The sequence below is a fragment of the Ranitomeya imitator genome, chromosome 1 (assembly GCF_032444005.1).
Source record: "Ranitomeya imitator isolate aRanImi1 chromosome 1, aRanImi1.pri, whole genome shotgun sequence".
In the NCBI taxonomy this organism is placed as follows: Eukaryota; Metazoa; Chordata; class Amphibia; order Anura; family Dendrobatidae; genus Ranitomeya; species Ranitomeya imitator.
Window position 1 is genome coordinate 948,339,154 of NC_091282.1, and position 22,914 is coordinate 948,362,067.

Sequence of the window (22,914 nt, forward strand, 5' to 3'; positions counted from 1 at the left end):
AGGTTGAACACAAGGGTTACAATATTTGATGGTGCCCTCCTTTTTGTATTTCTTTTATCCAATCGACTGTGCTACAAGGAGCAGGGCCTCCATTATAAACAGCTTATCTACATCGGGGCGATGTAGAATGGGAGCGCTAGCAAAATGAGACTTAAGAGAGAGGAAGGCCTTGGAGACCTCCTCTGACCACAATTTGAGATACCAAGGGGGCTACCAAAGTTGAGAAAAGCAGAATGAACTGGCGATCATAGTTAATGAACCCCATAAAGTGCTGCAACGCTTTGAGAGAATGGGGTTCCTGCCAGTCCATCACAGCTTGTAGTTTGGCAGGATCCATAACCAATCACTGGGCGGAGATGATATAACCAAGGAAAGGCAAGGACTCCTGCTCAAACACACACTTCTCCAACTTGACATAGAGGAAGTTTGCCCGTAAGAGGTCGAAGACTTTGCATACATCTCTCTGGTGAGAGTCAATATCTGAAGAGTAGATGAGTATATCATCCATATAGACTATGACCAAGGTGGAGAGCATATCCCGGAAGATATAATTTAGAAAGTCTTGGAAAATGGCTGGGGCATTACAGAGCCTGAAGGGCATCACCTGTGCACAGTATATACCGTATGGGAATAAACATACCAGAAATAGGAGGAAACCAATATGGCTAAATAGAGCTGTAAGATGCACAATAAGTGACAAAAAGAAAGCATTTAGAGAATTAAAGGAAGTAGGTAGTGATGAGGCATTAAATAAATACAGAAAATTAAATAAAGTCTGTAAACAGCAAATAAAGGCAGCAAAGATTGAGACAGAGAGACTTATTGCCAGAGAGAGTAAAAATAATCCCCAAATATTCTTTAACTACGTAAATAGTAAGAAACTAAAAAATTATAGTGTTGGCCCCCTTAAAAATAGTCTGAGTGAAATGGTGGATGAGGATGAGGAAAAAGCCAATATGCTAAATGACTTTTTTTCATCAGTATTTACAAAAGAAAATCCCATGGCAGACAATATGATCAGTGTTAACAAAAATTCCCCATTAAATGTCACCTGCTTAACCCAGCAGGAAGTACGGCGGCGTCTAAAAATCACTAAAATTAACAAATCTCCAGGCCCGGATGGGATACACCCTCGAGTACTGCAGGAATTAAGTACAGTCATTGATAGACCATTATTTTTAATCTTTAAAGAGTCCATAATTACAGGGTCTGTGCCACAGGACTGGCGTATAGCAAATGTGGTGCCAATATTCAAAAAGGGGACAAAAACTGAACTCGGTAATTATAGGCCAGTTAGCTTAACCTCTACTGTGGGTAAAATCCTGGAGGGCATTCTAAGGGATGCTATACTGGAGTATCTGAAGAGGAATAACCTCATGACATAGTATCAGCATGGGTTTACTAGGGACCATTCATGTCAGACTAATTTGATCAGCTTCTATAAAGAGGTAAGTCCCGGACCAAGGGAACCCAGTAAATGTAGTGTATATGGACTTTTCAAAAGCTTTTGATACGGTGCCACATAAAAGGTTGATACATAAAATGAGAATAATGGGGATAGGGGATATGTGTAAGTGGGTTGAGAGCTGGCTCAGGGATAGGAACCAAAGAGTGATTATTAATGGAACACACTCGGACTGTGTCGCGGTTAGCAGTGGGGTACCACAGGGGTCATTATTGGGCCCTCTTCTTTTTAACATATTTATTAATGACCTTGTAGGGGGCATTCAGATTAGAATTTCAATATTTGCAGATGACACTAAACTCTGCAGGGTAATCAATACAGGGGAGGACAAGTTTATATTACAGAATGATTTATGTAAACTAGAAGCTTGGGCTGATAAATGGCAAATGAGCTTTAATGGGGATAAATGTAAGGTCATGCACTTGGGTAGAAGTAATAAGATGTATAACTATGTGCTTAATTCTAAAACTCTGGGCAAAACCATCAATGAAAAAGACCTGGGTGTATGGGTGGATGACAAACTCATATTCAGTGGCCAGTGTCAGGCAGCTGCTACAAAGGCAAATAAAATAATGGGATGCATTAAAAGAGGCATAGATGCTCATGAGGAGAACATAATTTTACCTCTATACAAGTCACTTGTTCGACCACACTTAGAATACTGTGCACAGTTCTGGTCTCCGGTGTATAAGAAAGACATAGCTGAACTGGAGTGGGTGCAGAGAAGAGCGGCCAAGGTTATTAGAGGACTGGGGGGTCTGCAATACCAAGACAGGTTATTACACTTGGGGCTATTTAGTTTGGAAAAATGAAGACTAAGGGGTGATCTTATTTTAATGTATAAATATATGAGGGGACAGTACAAAGGACTTTCTGATGATCTTTTTAATCATGGACCTGAGACACAGAAAAGGGGGCATCCTCTACGTCTGGAGGAAAGAAGGTTTAAGCATATTAACAGATGTGGATTCTTTACTGTAAGAGCAGTGAGACTATGGAACTCTCTGCCGTATGATGTTGTAATGAGTGATTCGTTACTTAAAGTTAAGAGGGGACTGGATACCATTCTGGAAAAGTATAATGTTACAGGATATATACACTAGATTCCTTGATAGGGCGTTAATCCAGAGAATTAATCTGATTGCCGTATGTGGAGTCGGGAAGGAATTTTTTCCCCAAAGTGCAGCTTACTCTTTGCCACATGGTTTTTTTTTGCCTTCCTCTGGATCAACATGTTAGGGCATGTTAGGTTAGGGTATGGGTTGAACTAGATGGACTTTAAGTCTTCCTTCAACCTTAATAACTATGTAACCAGATATTCATAGTGCCCATCCCTGGTGTTAAAAGCCGTCTTCCATTCGTCCCCCTCATGGATGCAAATCAGGTTGCAAGCACCCCGCAGATCTAATTTGGTGAATACCCTTGCTCCCCGTAGCCTATTGAAGAGCTCAGATATCGGGGGCAAAGAGTACTTATTCTTTATGGTGATGGCATTAAGACCCCTGTAATCTATGCATGGAAGTAGTTCTCCGTTCTTCTTCTGCACAAAGAAGAACCCAGCCCCTGCAGGTGACACTGACTTCCTAATGAACCCTCTTGCCAAATTCTCCTGGATGTATTGAGTCATAGCCTCCATCTCCGGGAGAGAAAGGGGATAGACCCAACCCCGGGGAGACTCTGCTCCAGGCATGAGATCAATAGGACAGTCATAGGGATGGTAAGGCGGAAGGATCTCCGCAGCCCTCTAGGAGAAGACGTCCGCATAGGACCAATAGCACTTGGGTAGAGAAGTAAGATCTGCTGGTATCTCTGTAGTGGCAACTTGAACGCATTCCCTCATACATCTGCCCTTACAAGATTCACTCCAACCAAAAATTCTCCCTGAGGACCACTCTATATGAGGGGAGTGGAAACGTAGCCAGGGTATCCCTAGTAGGATCTCGTCTATTCCCTCGGGAATGACAAAAAGGGAGATAATCTCCTGATGGGAAGGAGACATAGATAACATGAAAGGGATGGTCTGGTGTGTTATTTGTGAGGGCAGTGTCAACCCATTCACCACTCGAACAGTCACTGGCTTGGCGAGCATCACCAGGGGTATTGCGTGGCGTTGGGCGAAGGCAGAGGACATAAAATTCCCCTCCGCCTCAGAGTCCACACAAAGCTCGGCTGTAAGAGTGGAAGAGCATAAAGTGATTGTTCCCTTAACACTAGAAGTCCCAGAGAGAGGTCATTTAACATTTCTACCTTTGGAACCTTTGGAGCTCAAAATTTCTGGGACTTCTAGTGTTGAAGGACAGCTTGGAGGAAAATGCCGCTGTGTCTAGTGAACCTCCTCCTATGGTTACTAGACGCAATCGTTTCCCGACCGCTGAGGACATTTTTTGGCATAATGTCATAACTGCTGGCAGATATTACAGACCACGGGTACTTGAGCGGCCCTGGACTTAGATTCCGCTCGAGAAACCTCCATGGCCTCATGGGCGTTGGACACCTGAACAGGAGATTCCAGAGGACTGGCAAAGGTAGGAGCCAACCGGAACCTCTTCATACACTGGGTCCGCTCCAACCTCCGCTCGCTAAAACGGTGGTCGATGCTGGTGGATATAGTTATGAGCTCCTCCAGTGTGGCAGGAATCTACCTGGTGGCCAAGGCATCCTTCACATAGTCAGCCAGTCCCTTCCAGAAAACCAGGATAAGGACTTTATCTGGCCACTCCAGCTCTGATGCCAAAGTCCAGAAGTGGATGGCGAATTGGCTGACCATGGACGAGCACTGTGTTAATGCCAGCAGTTGGAGTGCCATATCAAGGGTCCCAAAAAAACCTGTTTCAGAGAGTCCAGGAAGAGAGGAGCACTCTGAACCACATGATCATCATGCTCCCACAGCGGCGTTGCCCACTCCAACACCCTGCCCGACGGAAGGGATATGATAAATCCCACTTTAGCCCATTCCATAGGAAAAGTGCAGCCAAGAGCTCTAGATGTATGGTGCACTGGCTCACGAATCCCCGACATAGCTTACTGTCACCAGCAAACTTGTCTGGTAGCGGGAGTCGGGATAAAGTCAGAGCAGGGATGGCAGAGGACAAACTGGCTGCAGCTACGCTAGCAGCCTGTACAGCGACTGTGGTGACATCCATGGCCGAGGTTATGCATTCAAGAGACGCCAACCTATCCTCCAGCTGCTGGATGTACTGTTGTAGACGCTGATCGTCTGCCATTTACTAGCCAGACCCTGGAGGAGAGAAGCCTGCTGCTAGAGAAATGGCGGCCCTATATGGCGGTACAATGTCAGATTAGATGCGAGTTCCGTCACTTGGTCAGTATCAGCACGAACCCTGTTACTTCACAGAGTCATGAAATATTTAGTGGGACTAAATCACTAACTAGAACTCTTCTATGCTAACCGCACACATGAAGGAACCAGATGCTAAGCCAAGCAACTAACTGCCCCCACTGATGCTAGCTGCCTGCCTATGCAATTTCCCACGGCTAACGGACACTCTCCACGTGTAGCCTGAGTGGCAGAGTATTACTGGCGACAAGCACAAAACACAAATGATATTAGCGCATGGCCGTGCTGCCATGCAAACCTTTCATAGCTGCAGCAACTTCAGAACCTTCCTAGAGGACCAATGGGAGCTGCTACAGGACCTGAGTGTGTGACCTCCCATCCTCCAATGAGAGGTCCTCCCTTGGGCATGCTCAGAAAGGGAAAAGCAGGACTTAGTCCCAGAGATGTCTGCTCGCCCCTGACCAGTATTGGCTACAAAGGCTGAGCCTGGAAGAGCAGCAGTAACCAAGTGCAGAGTGTCTGCCCTAGCCAGATGCTGGGACTAATGTCTCCGCTGAGCAGACTCCACTGCGGCTGGAGAAGAATGGAGGACCGCAGCGGAGGTGGTTCAAGATTCCACCTGTGCCGCGGCGGGAACTCGACACCTAATAGGTGTTCTTGTACCTAGAAAGATGGCAGATATCTAGTGACAACAATCTACACATGCTTGGAAGCCAGGATGACAATACAATAGCAGGCACAGAATCACCTCCACCATGTATTCCATCACCACAGACACATCGAGTACAATGCCCACATGTGCATTTTACAACTTCACCTTCCCAATTTGGCCACTTGAACATACCCACTCTAGGAGAGTGGTCACAACATGGGTATGGTCGACATGGCCATTCTGGGGGGTTTACCCAAATGGCCAACGCCAATCCACATGAATATGTGTATATGTGAATCCTTACCCAAGTGGCCAGTACCATGTTCCACAACAGGGCCCTTAATTGGTCCATAATACAGCCTCATTCACCTCTCATGGTCACAATCAGGTTCTTGCAAAAGATTCAAACAACTCATGATGCCCTACCTCCATCACCTCCACCTACATATGGGAATTTGTAAAAAAAAGTCACATAATGACTAAACTGTTTTGTTCAAAGTTGATGGTTGCCCTGCCAAATTTTCAATATGATAACAATATGTTTTTTTTTGTTTAAATTAACATTTTTTAGGCTACGTTCACATTTGCGTTGCCTATTAGGAATATACTCACCCTCGGAGTATAGGTCCACGCGCCCCACGCGCCCCACGCACACGTAATACTGGACCTATTAACCCCTGGAAGGTATATTTTATTACTGTGTAAACGTTCCTTTTTTTCTTTATATGCACTGGTTCACTTTACTTGGCTCTGAGGTGTAACGGCCCTCACCCTCTGTTCTGGGTCAGCGGACCTTCACTTTTTTGCAATATTTGAGGAATATCTGTCACTGTGCGTTTTGTGAGGCTTATGAATTTTTTATATTTTCTTACTTACATATATATTTTTTTAGTCCTCACCTTACTTGTATGTGAAATTAACCTTTTTATACACACTTTTTTTGTCCTCCTCCATCCTTTTTTACACAGCATATATAAAAAAATATACTTTTTTATGAATTATATTATATTTATTATTTTTCCAGGGGTTCTCTTGTATTAAAAATCTTGCCTATATATATATTGATGTAGTTGGCACGTTTTCTTCGGTCCAGCATACGTGCGTAGTTTGTGTATTTTTATGTGAGATATATATATATTTTTAATATTATATTTTTTATTTCTGTGGATTATTGCTTACCATATCTTTATTGAAATAAACTTTAAATTTTAAACATCTCCTATTTGCTTGTTTGGGTCCCTTGTTTATTCATTGCTCACATTCTGGTGGTATCAATATATGCTGAGTGGGTTCCACTTTTTTCTTTTCTCCCTTTGGCACAATAGACGAGATATATGTGAATATATATGGGTATATATGTGTATGTACCTAGGTATATATATTTTAATATAAATAAGTGATTATTGTGCCTTGTTGAGTGTTTTTGTTATCTGACAATACCGGTAGAACTTGTCAGGATGGCCAAGTAGAGAAGCGTAAAGATGGTAGAAATGTCCTTTAGTCACCTGTCACCTCAAAAGCAGATGGACCTCATTCCTCTCCGCCTCCTCAGATCCACAATCACTGGGTAAGTGTCCCCAAAAACATTGGAATAAAACCCAGTAGAAAAGAACACGTTCAGTTGCGTTGAAGGTAAGCCTGTCAGACATGTTTGTCACAAAGCAGCAATACCAAAACACCAGCACGGACTCTAATGCAAAGATTGGAGGAGGAAACTTATTGTGGAGCCAATAAATATGGTCCTTTATTAGATTATTTATTAGATTTTTATTCATTTCAGGCCATTTATCAATTTATGTCCATTTTGCAAGTCAGCGAGAAAGATAAGGCCATGCACATGACATACGGATGCCATAGGGATGTTATATAGATACATAGATGTGAGGAAATTGCATCATCGTATTGCAAATGGATTACACACTCGGACCGATTTTCCATACGGCAAGTGTGACCCCTGCCTTAAAGTAAATGTCTCACCGAATTCTTAGGATATTGCAGGTAATGCAACTTGACACCAGAGAGCGGGCAACATACAAAAAAAGTCAGTACATATTTTTTGTGAAATTCAAGGAGAATTGAATTCCACTCGTATAAATTTGCTTTTCTCTACTCTTGACTGATGATAACTTGCTACTTGTCTTTGATGTTGTAACTGTCCCTGTGGCTAAATTCCCACAATGAGTATTTGGTGTATTTTTGATGCTTCAGATTTTCTGTAGCATCTCTGCACCAATTAGCTAAATTAGGATATTTCTAGAGAAACAAGGAGGACAATACAAGTGCAATAGGATCTTATCTGATAAACAAGTGAAGGACTACAGTCCTTGCACTTTGGAAAGTAGTGGTACCAGCTGCTGCAGCACCAATGGGTTGGATGATCTACCATGGTAATTAAGCAGTAGAAAAAGGCAGCTAAAACTGCGATGCTGGTTATGAATTCACAATAAAGATCCCATATGCGGTTTCAGATCATCTTTGCGGTTTTATTCTCTACTCTTTTTAAAGTTAACAAGCTTTTTCCTCAGCAGAACCTGGGATATTAATTGTGAATGCAGAACCAGGAGGACAGTTTTGGGATTTTTTTCTGCTACTAAATTAGGTTAATTGTGTTTTATCACTGCATTTTCGATTGTATTTTTTTTTTTCGTTTGTTTCTATGTTTTTTTCTGCTGTGGTTTTTGTCCATTTTTGGTATGTCATGTTTAAAATACAGTATAACCGCTCTATTTTGAAAACTTCGAATTACCAAGCTCTGATATCATTTTATTGACAAAGCCATGTACAAATTTCATGCGTTTTTACTAAGTTTCCACTGTGGAAACAAAATAAAAATGCATAGGCATTTTTTATCTGCAGACTTTCCTCATCTCATTCAAGTCTATGGGGAAAATATGCGAATAAAACGCATAATTACTGCAGGAGAAATTGACATGTTTTGAATGTCAATATCACACATCAAAACAGTTTCTGCAGTATATTCAAAGCACAGTGGGCATGAAACTTACAGTGGCGTAAAATGTTTAATCACACCATTTAAAATGCCAGGCTTTTGTTTCTACCTTCAATGTCACCCATAATTTATACAAATCCAGTGGGAAACAAACTGAAATCATTTAGTGGGGAAATAAAAATAAACTAATATGGTTGCATAAGTGTGATACCCTCTTACAATTGGGTATTTGGTTGTGTTCATAATTAGCCAATCAAATTTAAACTCATTTTAAGGCCTCAATCATATATCCATTTTTCTCACATACAAGAAATACAGACCGATTATTTTGAATCAGAGTTTGATCAGAGAGTGGTTTGAGTGTCATTCCATTTTCTTGTATGTAGGAAAAGAAATCTCCAGCGTGAAACTCCATTTCAGTAAAAAGTCCTAATGCTTTATTGATAACAAATTTAAAAATCCAGCATCAAAATTGGAAAGCCATGATGACAATGGTGTCCCTAGTGGTCTGAAGCTGACGCGTTTCGACCGTTCAGGTCTTACTGATGGCATAAAACAGACCAAGAATGTCAACCTTATATCCAAAAAGACATACAATACACAGGTGCACTAATTAAAAACATGGAAAAAGCAAGGAGCAAAAAATTCTCCACCTTCTAAGTGACAGTCCATAAAAATCAGACCATTCTCGGATGGTATCCAAGTGCAGCCTGATTTTTTTCATGGATCCATAGACTTGTATTGCTGATTTGGAATTGACCTGTGAATTGCCCCATAGACTGTCACTGATTCGAGAGTTATCCATGAAAACCACGTATAGCACTTGTCCATGAAAAATGAGGCATAAATAGTAGTAAGCACACAGCTGCCATCATTTATAATTTTTCTGATTAACCAATTATAAAATTTGCTGTTCTAGCATCATTTTCTAAATTGAATTTGACAGCAAAAATCATGGATTTTGTATAGCTTACATCACAGCAAAGTGATCTCATAGCTTGTCATCAACAAATGGCTTAAATTTGGCACATCGGTGACATTACCTAGAATTGGGCAACTCTCAAAAATTGATAAAAATTTTAACTAAAATTGGCCAGAAAATTGCCAAAAGGACTACAGTAATGTGAAGGTAGCTATAGCAATTTCTCTAAATTACTTGCTGTGTACTGCATGTGAAAGTAATCCCCAATATTCTTCATATTTTGGTCGTGGGGTAGGGCGGCAAGACAGAAGCCTTTTCTTATAGAAAAAAACATAAGGCCAACTATGTTTTGTCAAAACCAACATCAATACTGTCAAAGACATTTGTTATGGTCTGATGAGACCAAGTCTGTACTTTTTAGCCATGATTCCAAATTTTCTGTTTGGCACAAAGCCAACACTGTGCATCACCAAAAGAACTTCATATGCACAGTGAAGCATGGTAGAGTCAGCATTATTCTTTGGAGCTGTTGTTTGGAAGGGAAGCTGGAAATAGGGCTTTAGTCAAGGTGGAAGGATTTATGAGCAGTTCAAAATATCAGTCAATTTAGCATTAAAACTTTCAGACTCACCTTGTCAGGTAGATCCACTAAATCTCATGCCAAGTGTGCACACGTACACCTGGCATTTGTGTAGCAGGCGGGAAGGCACGTGGGGAGTGAAGACTTGGAGCGTGCGGAACCATGCCTGGTCTCCTAGTATTGTATTGAACAATTTTGAGCTTTTTAACCCCAAGCACTGCCTTATAAATCACCAAGTGATATCAAACTATCTGACTAGGGGAAAACGTTTTTACAACTCACTGCATTAACTGACTTTTTAGTATGCCTAAGTTTTAAAAATTATCTAAAAACTTTGACTTTTTGGGGGCAGATGCCTGTCTTGCTAATGTTCAAACACAAACAGTGTGAATGTAAGAAACCATTTTTTTTTTAAAATGGGAGTGCAAACATTATCCCTGTTTGGGGAGTATAAAGAGCTTTGTTCTTTGCTAGAGTAAAAAGCGATAGTTTGTTTACAAACCATTCTAAGAGTACCTCTTTATTTAGGAAGCAGAAACAGTTGTGCTATTTTGTTTTGAAAGAGAAGGACAAAGTAATTTCATCTCACCTAAAAGTGAAAAAAAATTACAATGGCTTTTTAACAAGCCATTCAAAAAGTTTAATTGCTTAATTTCAAGAACAAGAACACTTTAGCTGCCTTCGAAGCGAATAAGCAATGGCTTGGCAACAAACTGTGCAAAAAAATTCACCCTATTTTGAAAGCTTTTTCAGGTTTGTGTACCCTCAAGAAACTTCACTTTTCTGCATCATTGTAGCACTATAAAATAGAGTGTACAAACACATGATACATGGCTGTTGTGGCTGGGCAGTGGCAGTTGCAGAAGACAGTAGAAAAAAATACTTGTCTGAAATGGAGATGTCTGAGTGTAGAGCCAGAAACAGCAGCCTGAGCATCAGTCATACAGTTTCACTATAAAACACGGTGTGCAGCTAGGAAGAATGTGACTGTGCAGCAAATAATAAACTTGTGAAATATATGTATATTGGTGGACTACTGACTCAATGTATTTTTTGTGATACCATATTCTTTTAAATTAATGATAATGGATTTGATGATGCTCTAAGGGATCATCTTCAGAAATTGGGATTTTTTTATAATCAAACTCTGGAGCCCTTCTTGGACTTTTGGTGTAATTTGGTTAGTGGTGCCTCATAATAATGTTGCTGAGTTTGTGGCCTTTCAGAAAATGTATGCATATACTGATAGACCATGTGACACATAGATTGCACACACGTGGACTTCCTGTCACTAAGCATGTGACTTATGAAGGTAATTGCTTGCACTAGAAATGTTTAGGGACTTCCTCGCAAAAGAGGTGCACATGCCAATATTTAGTAATTTGATACCATAAATGTTATTTCTGCCTATATTTTTAACATTTCATCAACTTAAACTATTTAGTGCTGATTAGTAGAGATGAGTGAACCCGAACAGTAAAGTTTGTTGTCTGTACCGAACACCTACTGTTCGGACATGGACACCAAACATGGACTTCACCAGGAAGTTTGTGTTACTGTTCGGGTTCAGCCCCCCAAACACCGAGTGTTTGTCAAGCTGTCATGCACAAACTGTGCTCCAGATCGTGGGAAGCATCATTACCGCCAGAAATACAGCTGCGGTTCCCATGCTCTCAAATGACAGCGTGAGCCCGCAGCTGTGATCGTAGGTAGAAAGTTTACTGGATGCTGGTGTCGGCTAATAGGGCAACTGCTCCCATCAGCCTATGCCTGTTGCCGCTAATAACAGCAAGAGCAGGTGACAACTAATTGGAGTATTCATCCTCCGGCGCCTGTGCTCTAAATAAATTATTTAAAAAACAGCAACCGCATGGGTTCCCCTGTATTTTTGATAACCCGCCAAGCAAAACTGACAGCTGCGGGCTGCAACTCTCAGCTGTTAGCAAGGTTGGTTATCAAGAAAAGGGGAGTTACCAAACTGTTTTTTAAATTATTTAAATGATTTTAAAAAAAGTATGAGGTCTCCCCCATTTTTGACAACCAGCCAAGCTAAATCAGACAACTGGAGTCTGGTGTTATCAGGCTGGTAAGGTGCCATAAATATAGGGTAACCCAACCTAAAATAGCATCCCGCGGCCACCCACATAAGGCACAGCTATTAGATGCACCAATTCTGGCCCTTTGCCTGGCTCATCCCACTTGCCTTGCAGCGGTGGCAAGTGGGGCTCATATTTGTGGGGTTGATGTCACCTTGCATTGTCCGATGACCTCAAACCCACAGTTTAGTAATGGAGAAGCATCTATAAGACACCTCTCCATTACTAATCCTATAGTTATGTCATAAATAAAGACACAGCCAGAATAAAGTATTTTGTTTGAAATAGAAACAAAACAGTTTTCCTTTTTTATTTTAAAATAACAAACACAGTTATACTCACCTAACGACCATTCCATGGAATCCCTAGTGTTCTGTAATAAAACAAAAATAAAAAATTACAATATCACTCACCTATCCGTCATTCTGTCCCACTCCATAATCCATGTCGGGGATTATTAGTTTTCAACCTGGATGGTGCCAAGATGCAACAGTCAAGGCTGAAAACCACTAATGAATGAGCTTGCAGCATCAGTGAGCAGCATTGACGTCATCAAGGTCACCTCCGGTCACTGGGGCTGCGTTCCCAGCCAGGCCAATGAACTGCAGTGACGTCCCTCCAGTGAGATCACCATTAGCATAGTGAGAAAAAGACTGCACCATTGGTGGTGAAGTGGCGTTGTTCCCGCAAACCTACTCAGCTGTGCATGGTGCAGTTGAAACTATTACCTGCTGCTGCTCCATAGTCTCTACAGCATATGCAAGGTGGAGTTCTACCTTGTTGGTATGTCACATATGAGGGGTGAGGGGTTGTCACATGCAGCTGCTTTCCCAGGTAGACACAGGAGCCATTCTTGAAAAGATCACTTGCTGGTTTATTGTAGATAGCATAAACCTTGGCAGGGTCCGGCAAAATAAACATAGCCTTGCAGGCATTATGGTAAAACAAACAAAACACAGTCCATAAGTGTTGTGGACCTTGTTACTGATGGTGCAGTACATACCTTCATTTGTTCTCAACATGTATGTGCTGGGTTGGGATGGAAAACTTGGAAAAGTAGTGGCAGCTGGGATGAATGTACTGTGGGTCGGACACTGCCATCAGTTTATTTTTAAACTATCCATGTCTACCAGTCAGAATGGCAGCATTTCAAAGGCAAGTAATTTGAAAATGCTGTCACTCAGGTTAGGACCATGGTTCTTGGGTGGGTAGGGGGTATCTCTTTTTTCTCTGGAGGGTTTGGGGGATGGAAAGCTGAACATTTTCATGGTACGGCATGGAGATGCTAAGTGACTCTGGTGGTGCTCTTACATCCTCTCTTTGCACGGGAGGCAGGTGGCCCTGTTGATTGTGATATAGTGGAAGAAAGTTGAAACCACAGCAAAAGAGGGAGCAGGAGGAGGTTCAGATCTATCATGTTTTTTAAGGTGTGTACCCTACTGCCCTCGTGCTTGGAATTAAGACGCCTTGTCATTCAAGTGGTGCTCAGGTTCAGAAGATTTGTACCGCACTTCAGGCTCTGATGGTACAGCGTGCAATCCAACGGTCGCCTGTCGTCAGCACAATCCCTGAAGAAATGCCTCTCCAGGGAGGTCTTTTGAGCTGGCTTTGTTATGTTGATTTCAGCGACGTGGTGGACAGTAACAGCCAATGTATTGGCTAGGGGCTACCTACTGTGCCTTTGCACTGTGCTCCCTCTTTTGCTGTGTTTCTAGGGTAATGTGTCCATCTCCTCTTCCTCTGAAATGCACATCTCACTAGGATGGCCTCTGCTCTATGTGTGGTATAGGACCGCATGGTTCCCTGCATCTTCCACCCACTCCTTACCCATGCCTTCTTTCCCGGTCTGCACACTGAAGAAAGATGCCGCAGTTGGCAACTGAATTTTGTCATCCTCTGTTATGTGCTGCAGTGGTCCACTGACCATGTGCACTAGCTCTCCCACGCACTCATCCTCCAACCTAATAAGTGATTGTGAATCAGTTCACTCAGCCTCTTTCACATGTAGGGCAGGGCCTGGTGGATAAACCAGTGAACACCAGCCAGTGGAGTTATCAAAAAGCAGAAGAGACTGCTGCATGACTTTTGGGCTCAGACTGCAAGGGGGTGAGGTGGAAGTTGGATGACCATGGTCCTCAGGTGCCAACTTAGCACTTTCTGAAATGGACCAGGTGGGAGACAATGCCAAGGAACTGGAGGTACTCTCAGCCATCCATTACAACAGGTTTTCAATAACTTGTGGACTCACCATTAGTGCTGCAGTTCTCGGACCTATGAAATGAGGCATAACGTTCTGTCGCCTGCGTGCACCAGAGAAAGGTGTTTAGTTCGGGCATGTAGCAGGGACATAATAGCCATGTCCTCTCTCTGAAGCAGCTACAACACCACCAGAAGCTACAAAAGCACCACCATGGTTACGTCCATGTCCCTTATTTCATGCTCTCCCGATTTTTGAAAGCAGTATTTTGCACACAACTAGCACAGATGTGATGGCAGAGTAGATTTCTTTTTTAGGCACACTAATTGTACATACTACTCGTACAGACACAGCAGTACAGTAAAATTATTTGTTTGACCTACAAATGACAAAGACACAGCTGCAGAGTAGAATTAGTTTTTTGCCCCTCAAATGGCAAAGAGAAAGCTGCAGAGTAGATTTTTATTTTAGGCCAACTACTCATATAAACACAGCAGAAGAGTAAAATATTTTTTTTTTGGCCCACAAATGGCAAAGAGATGGCTGCAGAGTAGAATCATTTTTTGGTAGAAAAAAATGTCAGACTTGACTGCAGAGTAGTATTAGTTTTGTTTTGACCAAAAATCATAAAGACATGGCTGCAGAGTAGAATCATTTTTTTGGCACACTAATCGTATAGCCAGAGTGGTAAAGTAAAATTATGTTTTGGTCCACAAATGCCAAAGAGACGGCTGCAGAGTAGACTCATTTTTTAGGTACACTGCTCGCATAGACGCAGAGGTAGAGTAAAATTATTATTTTTTTGGATCCACAACTGGCAAACACACTGCTGCAGAGTAGAATAAGTTCTTAGGCACACTACTTGTAAAGACATAGCAGTAGAGCATATTTATTTTTTGGGCACAGAGTCATAAATGATGAAGACACAGCTGCAGAGTAGAATTAGCTTTTATGCACAATAATCATACAGAAATGGCTTCAGAGTAAACAGAAATGTTTTAGAACAGTACTCCCACAGACAGTGGTGCAAAGTACACACAGAGGTTTAAAGGAACAGTATTCCCAGAGGTGGGGATGCAGAGTACATACAGAGGCTTAAAGGCACAGTACTCTCAAATGCAGGGGTTGCAGAGTACACACAGAGGCTTAAAAGTATGGAAATCTCACAGGCAGAGTTGCAGAGTACACATAGAGGCTTAATGGCACAGCACCCCCACAGGAGGGGTTGTAGACTACATCCAGTGGCTTTTTGAAACAGTACTCCCACATAGGGATGAAGAATACACACAGTGGCTATTAGGCACAGTACTCTCACTGAGAAACATGCAGATTACACAAAGAGGATATTTTTGCAGAGTGTGCAGTCTTGTTCTGTCACTCTAGCTGCATTGTGTCCCTACACTAATCAGAGCAGAATGGCAGTGGCACTCATGATCCGGCAGTTATACAGGCCAGGTCATGTGGTGCACTGGAAAATCACAGCCAAGCCAATAGTTAGCATGGCTGTGGTGGCTCAAAAAGTGCCCACAGCCTAAAAGCTTGTTGACTGGATGCACTGCCAGCCTTCAACAAACTTTATTAGTCATCCGAACCCAAACAATAAACTGGGCATCCTGTTAAAAGTCCATGTTCAGGGTTTGATACTTTACAGTTTGGGTTCACTCATCCCTAGTGCTGATGCACCACAGAAATCAGAGTACAAAGATATTTAAACTCAGGTTGTAATGTAACAAAATAGGTAAAAATGCAAGGGAGTAAATACTTTTGCATGCCACTATAGTGCTTGTTCATGTCTGTATTAGGGAATTTCATTTATCTTGCCATGTCTGCTAACAGACAAGTAAAATTAACTCCTTGATGTACTGTAACTATTTCACTATATGAATGTGCTTGTATGGAACAGGATTAAGAGCTGAACACACTCCATACCAGTCAGATTTCGGCTTTGATACATAGTCGGCATCTGCCTGTAAAAGCAGCTATCAAAGCTGCTGCTGATGATGTTTGAAGTATTTCATTACCCTTGTCAATCACTGACAGCGATTTTTAAATTAGTGTGATGGCTGGTACATGCCATGTTTGTTGTTTTATGAAGCCCAGCCTGAGGCTTTAGCTCCTTGGAAGATGTCACAAAATATCATTAGTAATCATTAGTAATTTAGACAAAGATTAAGAATTTTGTTAACGAAAATTGCATTTTATTTTGTGATTCTTGCAGATTGAAATGCACACTAGAGAATTCCAATAAATTTGACTCAAAGTCAATCGGCAGTGGATCGATCCCCTCATCTGTAAGAACTAGCTGTCACAGCTGACAGCTTCTTTTGTATGTCCCACTTACCATACGACATTTGTGCTATGTAGGACAGGAAGGGTTAAGAGCAGTGATGGCTAACCCAAACAGCAAAATTCGGGGTCTGTACCAAGCACCTAGTGTAAGTGCACGGATCCCGAACGTGGACTTCTCCAAGTCCGTGTTACTGTTTGGGTTCAGCACCCCGAACATCGAGTGTTTCCCACCCTGTCACCTGTGTGACAGCATGAGATACACTGACGGCTCTGATCAGCAGTAAGTGAAAGAAATGTGGTTCCCACACTGTCAGAGGACAGCATGTGAGCCAACAGCTGTGACCGGCAGTAAAAAGGTTACTGCAGGTCACAGGCATCAGCTTATGAGAGTACTACTCTAATCGCATATGCCTGCTGTCACTGATAGTAGTGAGAGAAGGTGTATGAGGATGAGATTATTCATCAGATGGTGCCTGTGCTATAAATAAATACATTTTAAAAAATGACGTGAGGTCTCTTCTATTTTTGATAACCAGAGCAGGCAAAACCAAGAGCTGCAGGCTGCAACACTCAGCTGTCAGCTTTATCATGGCTGGTTATCAATAATAGCGGGGTCCCATGCCATTTTTTTAAATTACTTAAATAATTGAAAAAAACTGCTTGAGGTCCCCAACATTTTTGACAACCAGCCAAAGTAAAGCAGAAAGCAGGGGGCTGGTATTCTCAGACTTGTAAGGTGCTATGGATAAAGCCCTACCCTCCTCCCAAGCATAAAAATAGCAGGCTACAACCACCCAAGAAAATGTGCATCTATTAGATGTGCCAATTTTGGCGATTTGCCTGTCTCTTTTCAATTGACCTGGTGGGGTGGTAAGTGGGGTAATAGGTTTGGATTGATGTCAGCTGTTTTATGGCTGCTGGCATCAAGCCCAGGGGATAGTAATGGGGAGGTATTTCTAAGACCCCCCCATTACAAACCCCATAGTTAGATTGTAAAAAAAACACAGCCAGAAAAAAGTCCTTTAATTGAAATAAAGACACTGACTACTAGGGTTGAGCGAAACAGATCGGCACTTTTCAAAAGTCTCCGACTTTTAACAAAGTCGGGTTTCGTGAAACCCGACGCGATCCCACTCTGGGATCGGTCAGCGGTCGGCAGTCTGTACTCCAAAGTCGGGTTTCGTTTTATATATATATATATATACTAGATTGTGGCCCGTTTCTAACGCATCGGGTATTCTAGAATATGCATGTCCCCGTAGTATATGGACAATGATGATTCCAGAATTCGCGGCAGACTGTGCCCGTCGCTGATTGGTCGAGGCAACCTTTATGACATCATCGTCGCCATGGCAACCATTATGACATCTACGTCGATACTGTGCCCGTCGCTGAATCAGAAACGTGGGATTTCTACGTCCTTTATGACATCATCGTCGCTGTGCCCGTCGCTGATTGGTCGAAGCGAATTCGCGGCAGACTGTGCCTGTCGCTGATTGGTCGAGGCAACCTTTATGACATCATCGTCGCCATGCTGTGCCCATCGCTGATTGGTCGAGGCCTGGCGGCCTCGACCAATCAGAGACGCGGGATTTCCAGGACAGACAGACAGAAAGACAGACAGACAGACAGACAGACAGACAGACGGAAAAACCCTTAGGCAATTATATATATAGATATCTATATATATATATCTATCATAGAGACACATATATATATATATTTAGATTTACTTCAGCGCGATAATGTTGAAAAGCCGGTAATTCAATTGCCGGCTTTTCATTTCTCCTGCCTAAACCCGACATGATATGAGACATGGTTTACATACAGTAAACCATGTCATATCCCCCCTTTTTTTGCATATTACACACTACTAATGTTTGTAGTGTGTATGTGCAAAATTTCGGCGCTCTAGCTATTAAATTTAAGGGTTAAATCGCGGAAAAAATTGGCGTGGGCTCCCGCAATTTTCTCCGCCAGAGCAGTAAAGCCAGTGACTGAGGGCAGATATTAATAGCCTGGAGAGGGTCCATGGTTATTGGCTCTCCCCTGGCTAAAAACATCTGCCCCCAGCCACCCCAGAAAAGGCACATCTGTAAGATGCGCCTATTCTGGCACATGGCCACTCTCTTCCCATTCCCGTGTAGCGGTGGGATATGGGGTAATGAAGGGTTAATGCCACTTTGCTATTGTAAGGTGACATTAAGCCAGATTAATAATGGAGAGGCATCAATTCTGACACCTATCCATTATTAATCCAACTGTATGAAAGGGTTAAAAAAACACACGCACATATCATTAAAAAGTATTTTAATGAAATAAACACACAGGTTGTTTTAATATTTTATTGCTCACTCAATCCACCTGAAGAGCCTCGTTCTGTAACAAATTAAAAATAATAAACCAACAATATACATACCTTCCGTTGATCTGTAATGTCCCACGATGTAAATCCATCTGAAGGGGTTAAAATATTTTACAGCCAAGAGCTCTGCTAATGCAGCTGTGCATGTGGCTGTAAACCCCAGCGAATGAAGGTAATGTAGGTCAATGACATGTAGTTACCTTCATTCGCGGTGATGCGCCCCCTGCTGGATGTCCCTCGAGCGTGGGAAAAGTACCCAGGCTCGAGGTCATATGAGGACATCCAACATGTCAAGCATGAGTATAACTTAAAGGGAACCTGTCAGCAGGATTGTGCACAGTAACATACAGACAGTGCAAGGCTGGTGCCTTTATACTGATTAAAATGATACCTGGGTTGATAAAAATCCATCTTGTGATTGTTATTTAATCTTTATTTTCAGTTTTGAGGTCATCATATGCTCGTTCTCCAATTTGGCAGCACCTGCGCAGTAGCATCTATTCGGATTGCCGATAGATGCTACTGCGCAGGCGTGGCCGGCACCATCTTAGTGGAGACAACTTTTGTTTTTCTCTAGCAAGATGGCGCCACCGACACCTGAGCAGTAGCAGCTGTGAGATCGCCGATAGGTCCTACCGTGCAGGTGCTGGAACCATTATGAGACAGATTTTTTTTTATGAATTTATTTATGCAAGCAAATTAAAGAATTAAATGCACATTATATATGCGATCATGCTGCCGGCGCCTGCCTGATGAAGGTGATTTTTTTTAAATATATATATTTATTATATAAAATAGGGGGCAGGTTACTGAGGCGTCAATGACCTGTCAGAAGCAATCAGTGTTAATAGCTAAGCACAGCACTACAAGAAGTCCCCCCACAGCCCCGCCCCGAAACATGAGAATCTCATTAACTGAAAATTGAAAATAAAGATTAAACAACAACCACAAGATGGATTTCATCAACCAAGATATCATTTTTATCAGTATAACGGTGCCGATCTGATGCTGTCTGTAGGTTACTGTGCACAATCCTGCTGACTGGTTTCCTTTAATTTTCTCCCATCAGTTACACTGCCAAACGTGATTAAACCAGTATTAAGCTCAAGATTACTACTATATCTGCAGATAAGTAGCATTTTTGTTGGTAACAAGTTCCCTTGAATGCCTAAAATTCTAAAGGCACAGACTATTTCTAATCTATGTTTAGCCTCTCTGAACCAATCACAAGAATGTGGGATGGGGAATTTTTAAATTCCTGGGGGATGACCAGCAAGTGCTCTCATGTTAAAGCACCTCCGCTGTAAAAGTAGAGTAGAGATGTTCAGATTATCATTTTTCTTAAGTAGGATCTCCCTCTATGAGCTCCATTTCTGTCAATCATTGCATAGCTAAATGAGAGCTATGTGTTTTTTGAAACAAATAGATGAATGCATTCAGCTAAGTGTTGAGCCCCTTAAATGTTTATCAGCTCTCCTTTGAGAGTAGAACAAGAGCTTTGTGGATCCATAGAAAGTCTATAGACTCTAGTTCATTCTGGTCAGAAACAAGAGTATGGTGGGGACATGTCATTGGTGCAACCTGTGTGGCCTCAACGGGCCCAAGAGGAAAGGGCACCGCTTCCACTTCAAAAGCAGGTGGAATTGTACATTATAATGAGCTATTGGACTGCAAAGAGCACATATATCGACCTTGCACCAGGGCCCATTTTAGTCTGTATCCACCTGTGATTTTCATATACAATAAATCCTCTGAGGAGAACAAATTAGGAAATAAGGGGCACAGCATTCAGTTGAATGACTTTGTTTTGCCAATTGGTGGGGTCTTAGATTCCAGACCTTCACCAATTATAACTTCTGACTTGTCATCATGACATGTCAAATGTTTTTTTTTTAGATGGTCTCCTCACAAATGAATGATCATAGGGTTTGTAACTGCAGTGACCCTCATCAATGACTTGAGCAGGAACCAAGCAGAACGTATACAATTTACCTACATCACCTCTGCAGGAGAATGAAAGCATTACACAGAGCACATGTGCATCAAGGAAGGTTATACATGGTTGTGTTAGGACCCAAAAAATTAGAGATATTTTTGTATCTTCTGGATGACGGTCCCTAACAATAAACCTTAATTTATTAACACAGGATTCCTTGGATCTGAAGAATGTATTTCTATCCCAAATAACCCCCTTAGGCATATTTACATATGGATGGAGCTACAGTATATGCAGCAATGTAACTTATTAATGTGATGGCTCATTCAGTTATTCAAAAATGTCACAAATGCCACAATTTGTTAAAAATTGTATAATGTTAAGCATGCAAAATGCTAGTAACACGAATATAATATGCAAAGTTTTAGATTTCCTAAAGGCTCATCTTACTTTCTGCAGTTCATTCGCAAACAGTGATGATCTGCAATACCACTTTACGAGTATCTGTATAGCTCACATCTGCAAACGTTGCTTCTCTACATCAGATGTCTCGAAATTGCTTGAAGGGGACAAAGTGAATTATTAGTGGTCTCGTAGCAGTAATCTATTGCAGGTGCACATACTTTAATGCACGGTAAGATTATATTTAACCAGCAATCATTGCTCGGGTTTATAGTAAGTTACAAGAAATAAATTAATGTGAATTTTATAATTGTTATTTTTATTTGCAAACTAATAAATTATTATAGGTATTGAGATGCATGCACCATTTTAACTACAACAGAAAAATGTATACCATATGTTACAAAATACAGTAAATAGTTGCCAGCCATATTTATCAATGTATTTCTTAATTTTCTCCATCAAATGTTAATATGCCAGCTATATTGCAATGTCAAATACAATTGCACGTATCAAATCTTTTCTCCGATAAAAAGTAAAATGCATGTAGAGCCAGGACACCGTGATGCATACATTTTTAGAAATTTCAATTATTATTTTAAACTGTGGACACTCTGAAATTAAAACAAAATTATCATTTTAGAAAAATTAGACATAGCACTTGTTACAATAATTCCAAGCTATTGGAATGTATATAAAAAGAACATAAAATAAAAATATTTTAAATGGTGAATGTTATAGTTTACTATGTACTTGCTCTATTTTCCAGGTGTAGTCTAATAAATATGATTCATTCAGGCATTTACCCATTAAAGTATAACTTTAGTTTTTTCACATACATTACTCCTTTTGCATATTATCTGATTCTTATTAACATTTATGATGATGACATTATAATATCGGTGACGGACGACGTTTGTGTCAATGTAAAATGTTAGATTATCATGAAGCTATTACATTTGTCTCACAGAAGTGCACTCTTTTTCAAGTGGAGTTGTGTTAGCTAACTCACCTGTCCACAGCTATAGCAGACATGGAGTAGATGCTGGCAAAGATAGCTGTAATTGGGAAGAAGTTGTGGAATCTGCAATATGCCTCTCCGAAATACCATTCATTATGAAGAGCATATATGAAGTTCACCAAGGTATTGAAGGCAGCCATTGATGCATCAGAGAAAGCCAAGCTCACCAGAAAATAGTTTGTCACTGTTCTCATTCTTTTGTGAGCCAATATGATCCACATGACAATGATATTACCGAATACAGCTATGGCCACCATTGATCCATATGCCAATGACCACAGGGCTATACGCCAGGGAGGTTGCACAAATCTATGGGGAATCGGTGAAGTGACGTTAGAAGTTTGAGTCACATTCTTCTGCCAAAGCAAACCTTCTCCAAAAGAAGCAAAAACCCCAACTCCATCTTCTGTCACATTTATCGGAGGGGAGGTCATTTTTTTAACTCTTCTACAAATGGAAAGGTCTTCAAACAGTTCAGATGTTCAGCAAGCTACTGGCAAGTTCAAGCTAAGGTCCATCATAAAGTCAGCTCTGAACTGGCTTACACATTGTCAGTAACAGGAAAGCAACTCCGTTGAAAACAGAAGGTGTGAACTTCTTGTTAAGTTCCTTCCAGCCTGCAGAGGAGAAGTAAAGGGATAGACAGCCAGTACAAGGCTTTTATAGAACCAGCTCCTCCAATGTCTAGGAAAATGTCTGTGACATCACAGTAGGGAGGGGGTGAGTGAAAGACCACAGGGT

The 22,914-nt window shown here is 41.5% G+C and overlaps 1 protein-coding gene across 1 annotated transcript in view; it reads right to left on the reverse strand.

Moving 5' to 3' along the window:
* The window catches only part of TACR3 (tachykinin receptor 3), a 216,840-nt gene extending 194,147 nt beyond the window's left edge, over positions 1–22,693 (reverse strand). Inside the window, exon 1 of the mRNA XM_069743669.1 lies at positions 22,165–22,693. Coding sequence (XP_069599770.1) covers positions 22,165–22,607 — 443 coding nt within the window. The 5' untranslated portion in view covers positions 22,608–22,693. The remainder of the gene's footprint in view (positions 1–22,164) is intronic.
* Positions 22,694–22,914: the final 221 nt, after the last annotated feature.